This window comes from Paralichthys olivaceus, chromosome 6, assembly GCF_024713975.1.
Source record: "Paralichthys olivaceus isolate ysfri-2021 chromosome 6, ASM2471397v2, whole genome shotgun sequence".
In the NCBI taxonomy this organism is placed as follows: Eukaryota; Metazoa; Chordata; class Actinopteri; order Pleuronectiformes; family Paralichthyidae; genus Paralichthys; species Paralichthys olivaceus.
The window spans coordinates 14274293-14286662 of NC_091098.1; the positions used below are offsets into that span (position 1 = coordinate 14274293).

Here is a 12370-nt window from a genome sequence, read left to right on the forward strand (position 1 = left end):
TCACTGAACAACCTGTCACACTTCATAGAAATCCACCACTGGCTCTCATATTTCCCAGAGTCGCTGTGATCTTAGGTCAAACATCCCTTGACGCCGACATCCACTCACACACTCTGCTGACCCTTCAGGTTGTCTGAAAATAGTGACAAAAGCAGCTCGATACCTCCGAGCCAAGAGGGACCGCTTTGATTTATTTTAGCAGCGCCGCACTCTTGACTTCTCCCGTCACTCCAATCAACACATTCAGATGACACAGGCAACAGGCGGCGTGTTATAAACCACTGGCACCACAACTGTGTTTCTGCGGGATCCCCCCTCTGTTGTCATACATCCCAAATGAGAATATATTAATATCACTGACACCACAAGCCAAGTGTCTGGGATCCAAACTCATTTTCACTGTGTCAGGGGTTCATGCATAATCATCCGCTCCATCGACCTGTGAGACTCGCCTACTGCAATCTGAACATCCCCAAAATTAGACGAAAAGAAAAAAAAATCTGCCTCCTCTTGGCACCCTCGTGTCTCTCAGCCTTGATCCCCAAAACAGATGTGACACATCACCCACAGACTCGAGCCGTCCTACAAGATAAGAGCTGGGAGGTTGCCTCAGGTCAGTGTTAACCCAGAAAGCGTTAAAGAGTAAAAAAAACACAGCAAATTGAAACTTCTCTCTGACACAGACAGAGATCTTTTATTAATATTTCAAACTCTTGCGTAATGCCAACTATTTCCTGCCGGGGAAAAACAAAAGGATGTTTCAACAAGATAAACCAGGTCACAGGGTTTGATTGAATGTGTAACCACGACTGAATGAGATTAACAGCAACAACAGCTATTAACACAACAACAGCAGCAGAGTTACAGGCCATAACAACACACTCGAGTAAACAATAGGTTGGTTACGCAGCTTGAATCCCAATGGCGCTACTCAAGCTATTGTTGTTGACGGATCCAGAAGTGATGCCACACACCCTTAATCGTCCTGATGATTTCATTAAACTTCCTCCTCTGCTGCAACGATTGCCTGGAGAAGACCTCAGATGGGGAAGCATGCCCTGACTTTCCAGGCTGACCCCCAGGGGAACAGCAATCAGTGGCCGCGTGCGCCAGGAACACTCTCCTGAGAGCATTTGTCACAGGTTTGTGGCAGTCACGTGACCTCTTTTGGTTTCGCCAGGTAATGAATCCCTCGGGAGCAGAGCGGCCCGGCTGAGTTAGATCCCCGAGCTATGGAATGCATTGATTGGATGCAATGCTACTCGAACCAATCTATCACAGCAAATGAACGGTTATAGTGAGCCGGAGAGCGACGGCAGACACGGAGGAAGGAACAGACAAGATGCAGCAGCTTCATCCTGATGAAATGAGGGGCTGATAAAGTTTGATGATCAAGCTGTCAGGTGGGAGGCAGAGTGCGTTGGAAGGGAGGGTGGCTTTGTCAGCTGATTTCACTTTTAACAAAAGACATGTGGTCTGTTTGATGCGCTGCAAAGGACCAATAACTTTTTATAATACGCCCTCATTGATTCGTTAAAATTAAGATCAAAATTCCGGCTGCATCCTCGTCCCTGGTGTTTTTCTTTGATGTTAAGAGAAAATCATGTACTTAAAATGATAGTGTCCAAATCATCCTGCTCTTTACTTTCACCTCCCTCCCCTCTGAATGGTAACTATCCATAAGAGATGCCAACATGTAAGCTGTCGGGTGAAAGAAATTATTTTGCTCTTTTTGCTGATAAAGGGTGTAAACCTTTGTCAGAGTTGTCAGGCTTATCAACAAGTTACTTCTTCCTGATTCTGGTCACAGGGGCATCAATTCTAGAATACTGGACATGGATGTTCACTGTGATGAAGCAAATATACAGGGAAAAATATTTTTCTTAAAATGAAAATCCATGTGTCGAGCCTTTAAGGGTTTTGCAGGTTTTTGTCAGTGTGCAAATTTTTTCCAGCGTTCATTACTAAAACTGTGCTTCACAGAGCTGAAGCCCCAGCCTCCCTGAAGTCATTGTACATGGGAACTCTGAGACGGTCTGGTAAGCTGAGATATAGAAAGGGCACATTCCACAATCCACCAGGATTCCCATTTACTACTCTGCTCATGATTAAAGCATGATGTGGCAAACTGAATTGACAACTCCTGAAATATTCATCGGAGCTGCTTAAATATTAACTAATGAACACCGTCATTACTGTCACGCAAGAGGTGGGATGACGCCTGTGTAATCACCAGGGGGCCACCGGCCCTAACCCACTGAACTGTATTTACTGGCATGCGTTTGGTTTCGGCAGATGTAGGAACAGAGGCCACTATTGTTTGAAGAGCCGTCAAATCGCGGAGCTGGAGTGCAGCCCTTGCAGCAGAGGAGCAGATGCACTCGGCTAGGCTCACTGGCTGACCTGTGAGTAAAACCAATCACAGTCATAGACGGGCGAACAATGTGCCATCCTGCCGATATACACTTGTTTTGATAAGAGGTTGTCTGCATCAGTTCCTCCAGTTTTTCATGGGGCGTGCTGCCATATTGGCAGAGGGTTATGACAATGCCTGCAGGGCTGCACGCTGCAATTTAGTTTTGTGCACAGTGCAGTCTCTAAGCTTTCAGGCTCACTGAATCAATTACGGAGTTGTAGAGCCTGTGCCGCTCACCCTCGACACCCATTGTTTCCGTTTGCTGCTATTGGACTAACACACTTGCTGATAAGGGGGAGGAATGGCTGCATGCATGGCATTTCATATTTTTTCACCTTTCAAACTGTCCAGTGCTTGATCTCTGAAACAGTCCTCAGACAGTAACAATCCCCATGAGTCACAAAGAAGACGAGACAGGACTTGAAGCGAACGGTAAATGCTTTATATTTATATGGTGCTTTTTTAGTCTTGACTGGTTAAAGAGCTTTACAGAACATTTTTGCCTTTCATCCATTCAAACACTCATTCATTCAGTGCATCTGTGTGCAGCCCATTGTCTATCATACATCAATTATACACTGCCGTTGGAAAATTCTGCTGCCAAAATTGTGGTTAGTGGACAACCCGCAAAACCTCCTGAGCCACAGCTGCTAAGTGAAAGCAGCAATGAGCTTTTCTTCTGCTATCAAATCGTGTGCCGGAGCGTCTTTGTTTGAAGAGATGTTAATGACAGACAGGGGAGCTGCAGATCCACAGAGCCTGGAGGCATCAACACAGATTCCAGCTTGAAAAGTATGAAAAACATTAACTATAGCGTGTACCAAGAGGGAAATAACAGCCCGGCTGCAACTCACACCAAACGCCCAGAAATAGATAAAGCACAAACAACAAGAGCTTCATCTACACACTTGCTTTTGCCTTTTTCATACAGTGGACCTAGGGAACAATGGTGTTCATCTTCTTTAAACTGCTTTCACACCCCCACCACTGCACCGTCCTCGCAACCTGCCCACTCTGTATTCTGCATAATTAATGTGCATATTCTGTATAATGAATCAATATCCAGGGTGAATTATAAGGTCGCCTACGTGGCAACAGCAACATTAGATTCCAAAGTGGCTGATGAAGCAGATTTTCACAACCAGATGAATAATCACTGACTTGAGTGAAGGCGAGATTAGAAGAAGAAGCGTAGAGAAGAGAAGAATAGCAGCGGGTGTTTGGTTGATAAATCTCCAGCCTGTGGTTTTGTGTACATTCATTTTTGAAATCGCCACAGGATCAGTTTCAGCAGCATGTGCACATGGAAACACATCATTATTTAAATGCTTATATAGGACTGATGTAGACAGGAGGTGCAAACAGCTGAACACTGCAGATGAGGGCCAAGTGACACACTGCTGGACGAAACCCATATTAACATCAACTTCCATAATTAAAAATGAACCAACCAGTCGCCCTAACCACTGCTCTAAATAGGTTGCAGCATATATGGTGACTCTACCTGCAACTACAGCATCCCCACCCTATCCAGCTGAAGCCACATCCATGGTATTGGGGGGGGGGGGGTTGCAAAGGTAATACAGTAGAACGCCAATGCACAAGCAGGGGGGTGCAAATCATGGTCTTCACACTTCTGAAACAAACTGCTGGCAAAGCTTCACATGACACGCAGCCGCGGGGGGGGGGGGGCTCGCACGCACAACAAACTCCACGCACGGTCGATATCTCGTATGGCACGCAAAGTGGCACGCGCACAGCACAAACACACAGCGCTGCGCACTCACCGGTGGATCAGATGGGATTTATCTAAACAAACAGAAAACCCGCACATGGTGAAATAAACTGGGTGAAACCAAAAATACGCAAAAGTTCAGAGATGGTCACATTTGCAGCGATTTATTGAGGAAAATATAGACATTACTGCGATGAAATATATAGACAGTATTCATTCATTATTTAAAATGAGGAAATGTCTAATTCTGACACATCACAATGAGGTCTGGTCTGTTGGTCCTTTTTACCAAAGACTATTTTTAAAAGTTGAAATCTGCAAAATTGATTGATTTTTTTCAAACACAAATATTGAGCTTTTCTTTATAAACACAAACATTTAATTGCTCGTCCAGTCACAGCAAAACGCACCCAAAGAGCGCGGAGCTGCCCAAACCCTGACGCAGCAGCAGCGGAGTGGACTCACTCACCTGCAGGACACGGTGATCTCCACCTTGGTGGCCGGAATGCTCCCACTGATGGGGTCGAAATCACGGACCGTCGCCGTTGCCTCCACTTTGTCCATAACGTCCCCCTCCATGTGTGAGACCCGGGCCAATAACAACCCCCGACCCGAGCGAGTCCCTCTGAACCTGGGGAGCCGGTGGTGGAGAGGTTCGGCGCGGCTCACGGGCGAGCAAGAGCGAAGCTCCTAAGTGCTGTCCAATGGACGGGCAACTACTGCATGGAAAGTTAAAGGTGGGGAGACTGCAGCGCCGGGGAGACTGATCTGACCGAAGTGGGATCACATGCCAGCTCCGCTGTTTCCCAGGCAAAGACTGAGCTCTTCAGCCAGAGGAGCGCTGGAAAAGTAAAAGTGGGAACTCCACCCCTCGTGTCTGCATTCTCCTGCATGCTGGGCTGCGACTGACACTCGCTACAGATTCAAGCTATTGATCTGTGACTGGATGGATCGTTATTTTGGTCCAAATTGGTTTTAAGAGGCTATGACAGTAAAATAAAATAAGCACAGAGGGTCGTGCATAGTTTGTATTTCATCCATAATCTCTTTCAGAACAGATGCATCCCTATATAGGTGAAATATTATGATAGCATTGATCCAGCTATTAAGAGTGAGCATCTCTCCCCTTACTGTCTATAGATTCAAGAAATTCCAATTAATGTCAAAATGAAACGTTGAAGCGAAACCTTTGGGTCACATGTAACGAATAGTTGATTCATTTTCACAGATTGTTAAAATGACACCAGCTCCTGCAGAGCCACCAGGTCTCATCACTAATTGAAAGGCTGCTTGATGCTCCTTCAGCATCTGGACAGCTCCTCAAACTCCTACAGCTTCAGTCACACCCTCCTTCCTGTTTATCCTGTCAATAAAATGTGTTGTTTGATATTTACCAACACACACACAATACACAAACTGTATATTCATCACCGGGAGACTGTGTGGGAGGCTGTATTCTCCCTGGGGAGCTCCATTTCCAATTCATCAGTAATCCGCCTGGTGAAATGTGAAGGAATTCAAGATGTGAAACCAATAATTCAAAGGTAAACTGCTGCAGCAATTCTGTGGACACTGTGTATGCGTCTATCTGTGTGGTACCACCATCAGTCACTTCGACCAACTACTGGGAAATCACAGATGACAGGATCAGTGGTCAGAGTGATTGTTTCTCTCCTGCAAAACTGTTTTTAAGAAATCACTCTCCGTGTCCCCTGAAATCATCCAGTCAGTTATTAGTGGTAAATAGGCAACTTCCTCTCACACGGAGATGAAGAATAAACTCTCAACAAATCATCTGTTTTCGCACAGAACTGCCTCCGTCTGTGGCATAATCATACTCTGCATGTTGCACACTGTGGCACCTTCCATATTCACTCTTGAACACTCATGCAGCCACAGAAACTGTGGTTATGTGGTCCACGCTACAAGCTATCCATCGTCCTCAAGCATCATTTCAGAAGGGTGAGCACTGTGGGAGGTCTACGCACATGGGTAATGTGCTGCTGTATGTACAGTTATACACCTGGGAGTGAAACGAAGGCTGATTTGGGGATGAGGGCTGCATGTTTCGGATGCTGCCTCATTATTGCTCATGTTCCCTCTGTAATTAGGCCTCAGGGTGGCCCTCGGTTGGTTGATTTTTCGCGCACCCTTCAATGTGCTATCCCCAGCCGCCTGCACAGTGGGTCTGCTGTTCCCAACTGGTGCCGCCAGGCTTCCCATAGCTCTGCCAGGAGCATAATTACTGCTGTGCATGCGTGATTGCGTGTGTGCGAGCAGTGGTACCTCCAGGACTGGTTCAGTATCAGCAGGAGGAGGCCAGGGCTCAAACTCAAACATAACTAAAGACCTGAAGTTACGACAGCAACAAGAACAGAAACCTCTAGTTAAGGGCAGTTGCAGTTACTGCAGAACTGTATGTGACTATTTCAAACAAACCCAACCCACCAACCCTTACCGTTACAGGATCATTATTTGTATTTCATATATATATATATATATATATATAATGGATTGTTGGAATATTTAGTCGACTACATTCAGCAGACATCTGTGATTTTGCAAATACAGATATTTTATATTCAAATTACAGATCCCCTCCATGCAGACACATTTTATTTGTTTCTATTTTAAATAGTAAATCATGTCTGATATGACTTTTCATCAAAAAGTTCAACTATCTGGCGAAAATGACCCAAACCACTACACCCAAAGTGATAATAATTCAAATTGAGGCAGTATTGTAACTCTCATACGTACATAAAAAAATGAATTCTGTGAGGAATTAAACACATAGAGCCTCAGAGAGGAGTAAAATAGCAAGATTAGTTATCAGAAAGATGGTGCAGTTCAATCAGGTGCCAAATACTTCCAATTAGAGCGAAATAACAGTTTGATCTCTTGGTCTCGCAGTTGTTCTACATTTAAACCTCTGTAATTTGCACCTTTGCATAGACATGAGCACTAACATATCACCATAGTCTGGGTACTGTAAGGAGATAAGAATGACACTCAGTGGAGTGCACACCTCCAACAAGCCCAGTAGTTCACGTAAATTCAATCAAACTGTAACAAAGTTCACACACACACACAGATCAAAGTTCCCTTAATGTGCACTATTATTTCAACAAGATCACATAATATCAAAAAAACATCTCTCAATGTTGAAAGTAATAAAAAAAAGTGAATTCAGCCATTTTGACTTGTACTTAAATTACAAAATACTGTATAATCTGCATCTGTATCATCTGCTCTCCATAACAGCTTGATAATGTCAACATCAACTAAAAGTGCTCTGACATTATATGAAGCAACACAAAAGTTATTGCCCAAGAACAAAGGGGCCAAGTAGGAAGTTATCTTAAAGAGCTCATTTTCTAACATGGCTGTGAAATATATCACCACACATCAACCATACAGTGTGTTTGACTTCCTCATTTCCTAGATGAATCAAGGACTTGTTGCTCTCCGCTACTCAGACTGAGACAGCAGAAGAGATTTTCACTAAATAAAACTTAATAGATGTAATGAGGATGTGGAGAGATGGCTGCAGTGTTGTTATTGACCAGTTCATGAGCTCAGACCTCAGGTAGGTTAGTGATTAGGCCTCATGTTTGTACCTATTGCCTCGCTGCTGCAGACTGAGCACACCACTACTCCCCACACACAGGCTCTGTATGTACCTGTGCAGGTAGATACAATCACTCAATCAACTCAGATCAATAAATATCACCTTCAGTATCTTCCACACACATGTCGGAGTCGTGTGCACTGCAGTGGCTGAGCAGGGACTAGATTTCTCTCTGTGATCTGCTGCAGCTGCTGTCCACCATCCTGCTTGCAGGTGAGGCGTTTAGGGAACATGGGTCAATTGTAGCGTCGACCGACAGTCTGTATGTGAGGCGTTTAAGGAAGGCCTGAATCTGTAACATTTTTTATTTGTATTTCAGGGTTGTTGTTTTTTTATCATACATGTTATTATTAAATTGCAAACTCTCATAGGTTGTTTTATCATTTTCTGCAAGTGTAATTTTCAGCAGTTTTTCAGCCTCCCACTGTTCGGTCTATTATTTGTCTTGTCATTTTACTATTTATATTTATAAACCTGTGCAAATCAATCAATTAATCAGTCAATCAATTAATCAATCATAATATTACACTTTGCACAATGTCCACATGCCGCACCACACACACCATCAAAAGTTGACTCTTAACCTGTGGAAAATTGATTTTTATAGAGATTTTAATGTTTCCTTGAAATCAAAACACCATTTAAATCCATAACTTTCATCAAATGCCATCTTCTTCCAATTTTAAGAAAAACATTTAAAAAATACTTTTCATAGACATTACACCTGAGGTTTTCAAACTGTGAGGGAGGTGCTTTAAAACAACAGGAAGTCAGTTATTGTAGTTTGACCGACTCCACCTCAGTTGCAGCTGCAGGAGCAGTGAAGCACAGCTCAGGGGGACAATAAGGTCCCAGTTTAGTCACACATCAACTCACAAGCAGGATGCATTTACATTCAGATTGTCTATCTGAGGAGGCAATCATCTCCGATGTCCACTGAGGATAAATGAGCGTAAACCCCTTCAGAAATCACAGTATTAACTTCAGACCTCACTTGAGAAGGTTGTTTTCTTCAGTATCAAACAGGAGAGTTGCCAGTTAATCCAGCGACCAGTGAACAGGAAATGTCAATAGTTCTGACTTATTTTCCAATAAGTAAACAGATGTATGGATTGAGAATTGAAGTTAAGACTTTAGTGTCACATCATCAAAAGACTTTGTGAGAAAAGATATTGAATTATACAAATATTTAACTCAAAGGACATATTATAAAATCAATTTCTTTATCCGTCATAATTGTGTAATGTTATGTGATGTACATATACACACATGGTCAGTCTGTACCTCTGATTGACTGTTTCCTTTTCTCAGCACACCAATCAAACATGATCACTTTAGAGATGCTCGTCTGTGTAAGTACAAATAAGTCACTTCAAAAAAATGTCTCTGTGCTCGTTGACTGAAGAAACAGTTTAATGAGGGTTTTTCTACAACAGCGCTGCAACATTTACTCCAGTAATCATGTGAATGCTTGTTCCGCTGGCATTTCTTGTTTATTTAGGGTTATAATAAAGAGAAGCACACTAGTCATCTATTTTTCATGTGCGGTCTAAAAACACTGCATGCATCTACTTCACATTTATGAAGCAACATCCTCTAAATGTATTATGGCAGAAGTATTTGATTTGTTTTTCTAATCGATGCTAAAAGTGAATTCTATTTGTTTTAATTCTGTTTCAGTTTCAACGTCTCAGTTCACAATCACTTTGCTTCCTTGTACAATGTTTTGACTTTAACTTTATTTTTTGACTTTGTGTAGCTACATCTGCTGTATCTGATGAGACTGTTGGACATTATAAAGATTGATTTGGTATAATGAATTATTCTATAACTCCTTCAATGCATTTTTCTGCTTTGTTAACTCTGCAACTTTTTACGTTGAACTTTTAACTTCACTGTAAAAACTTTAGTGTTGAGTCTGAGAATCCTTTGTGGAATTGAGAGGTGTGAAAAAAGTCCAGGGGCAATACTTTGTGGAAGTTCAGGAAGTGGAGGGTTTTCAGTGCTGAAAATCACTGATGGGTTAACTCAGACTCTGTGGAGACTTCAACTTTGTGCAAAGCTTCATTCACAAAATAAGAAAGAAAATAAAAAACAAGAAAATTGGCAGAAAATATCATGTGCATTGCCAAGGAATCAAAGATCCAGCCATCCATACTGCTTATTCTTGGAGAGTCAGAGCCAATCCATGCTTTCAATTCAGAGTCTCCGATTAACCTAAACCAATCTACATGTGTTTGGACTGTGGGACGAAGCCGACAGTGAAAATATGGCAATATGGCAGATTCCAAGCAAACCAATGTGCCTCTTGCCTGTGATATATCTGTGATAGAGCTAAATAACACATAAACCAAGAGGTCAGTCAGTTGTTATAATACTTGCAGTCGCACTAATATAGCCAGATGCATTCCGCGTCATCAAAGGTATCAACTCTGTCATTCCAATATTCTCAAACCTTTCACAGGGCAAACATATAGAGACAAACAACCATTCACACCTACAATAATAAGAGTTTCCAAACCTACCTGCATGTGTTTGTACTGTGGGAGGAAGTCAGAGTTCCCAGAGAAAACCCACACAGACATGGGAAAAAATGCAAATGCCACACACAACCAGGGATTTGAACCAGGGACCTTCTTACTGTTGCTGGTAACCACTGAACAACCCTGCTGCCCTTCAACAAAAAATGTAAAAGAATAAGAAGAAATACATAAAAATAGACACAAACTTGTTTTAAGCACCAGCAGAACTTCATACACTGCAGCTCCATGCAGTATCTTTAATCCTGAAGGTGCAGCCACACTCAGTCTTCCGTGACATATATCTGCGATGTTCCCGTGCTGAGCTGGAAACACATTTGTCATTCTCCATTTCAGATGATTTGATTACTGTGTCAATGTGGTTTCTCTGAGGAGAATGAAACAGGAGCATTAAATCCCTCCAGCAAGCTGATGTTAAAGTTGTAATGAGAGGAGCCGTGTGAGGGGACCTCCAGTCACACATAAGAAAACTGACTTCTACTGGAAAGCAATGTTTTGTCCATCACTGCCCCACTGCACCATATTTGAGGTGGATGAAGCATCATTGAAACATGCATGGAGGACGGGTGTGAGATATTGGCTCATTTATCTTACTACCATGTGACAGAGACATGGTGAGGTGTGACCACTACAAGGGACATCACAGGACAGGCTTTCTTTACGTGGGGAATGTCTGTACAGGCGTGACACGCATGTAGAGGTACATGTGTGTGCAGCAGAGACTCATCTGTTACACTGATTGAACGCCAGGAAATGTGGTTGTCTTCCCCCACACCACCATCATCACTAAAACACTGGAGCGTGGCTGTTTTCAGTGGTAGTGAAGGGAAACAGTCAGATTTTGCTGCCACTTCCCTGTCAGGCAGCTCATTACGCCGAGGGAGAGATTCACAGTCCCACAGTAAAGTGGAGGCACTTCTTGTTTTAGAGTCCAACAGAGATGCAGTATTTCAGGCTGTCATTTGTGCTGCATGTTCTGGAGGAAAACTGTTTAAGAATTTGCACATAAATACATTTTTCATGGAGTAAATATCACAGATTGTCCCGTGATAGCAGGTCAGGAGTAAAGTCACAGGTTCAGCTGCAGTTATGTAAGTTTGCATTTAAAAGCTCAGGGTCACAGATTCTGATTTTTTAAATTTTTTGAAAAGCTAAGCACGTAACACAGGGCAATTCATTCACATCATTTTCTCTCAAAAAGTAAAGATAAGCTGAAAGAAATCCCAGCGTTTATTGAGAGCTGTCATACACCACAGACTCATATTATCTTTCATAATTCCCAAGTGTGATTGATAGGGGGAAAAAAATGCTGGCACATTTTAATAACAGAAAATAATACGAGGGGCATTTCTCATATCCTCTGAGAGATCTGTTGGTTACGTGTCTGTGACAACTCGGAGCCTTCAGATGTATGAGAAGTCTTTTCTCCTCCACCTCAGGTTGGATGCAAACTTTAACGTCGATCTCAGCTTTTTAGATGGACCGGATTTTTAATGCTGACAATATCAGACAAAGGAATTCGGTGGGAGCAAATCTCCGGGCTGTGAAATTTGTCAGCTGTTGTAATTCCAGCAGTAATGATCCCGGAGAGAACAACTGAAAACATCATTAGCAAAAAACTGCACTGCACACAGTTTGCCTCAGAGACCACTGAGAGACCAGTGAGACCCTCATCGTGACAATTAAATTCTTGTTTTGGAATTTATAAGGATTTATCATCCAGGGCAGCACGTTGGTGCAGTGGTTAGCACTGTTACCTCACAGTAAGAAGGTTTTTGGTTTGAATCTTAAACCATGAGGTTGCAAGTTCTCCCTGTGTTTGCATGGGTTTTCTCCAGGTACTCTGGCTTCCTCCACCACTCAAAAGACAAGAGACAGTAAATTGACCATGGGGTGAATGACAGTTTGCCCTGTGATACCCCTCCTCTTGCCCCATGTCAGCTGAGATTGGCTCGAGCCCAACCAGATAATATCAATGGATATTATACTGCACCTTTTAGTAACTAAACAGCTCACACAATCGACTGTATGTAGGGATGGACAACATG

General features: G+C 42.8%; 1 protein-coding gene across 2 annotated transcripts in view; it reads right to left on the bottom strand.

Annotated features, from left to right (window-relative positions):
• Positions 1 to 5090, bottom strand: part of cpne5a (copine Va) — a 68098-nt gene extending 63008 nt beyond the window's left edge. Inside the window, exon 1 of one of the 2 annotated variants that reach the window (XM_020089491.2) lies at positions 4621 to 5090. In XM_020089491.2, coding sequence (XP_019945050.1) covers positions 4621 to 4730 — 110 coding nt within the window. In that variant the 5' untranslated portion in view covers positions 4731 to 5090. The remainder of the gene's footprint in view (positions 1 to 4620) is intronic. The other variant, XM_020089490.2, reaches the window with a different exon arrangement.
• Positions 5091 to 12370: the final 7280 nt, after the last annotated feature.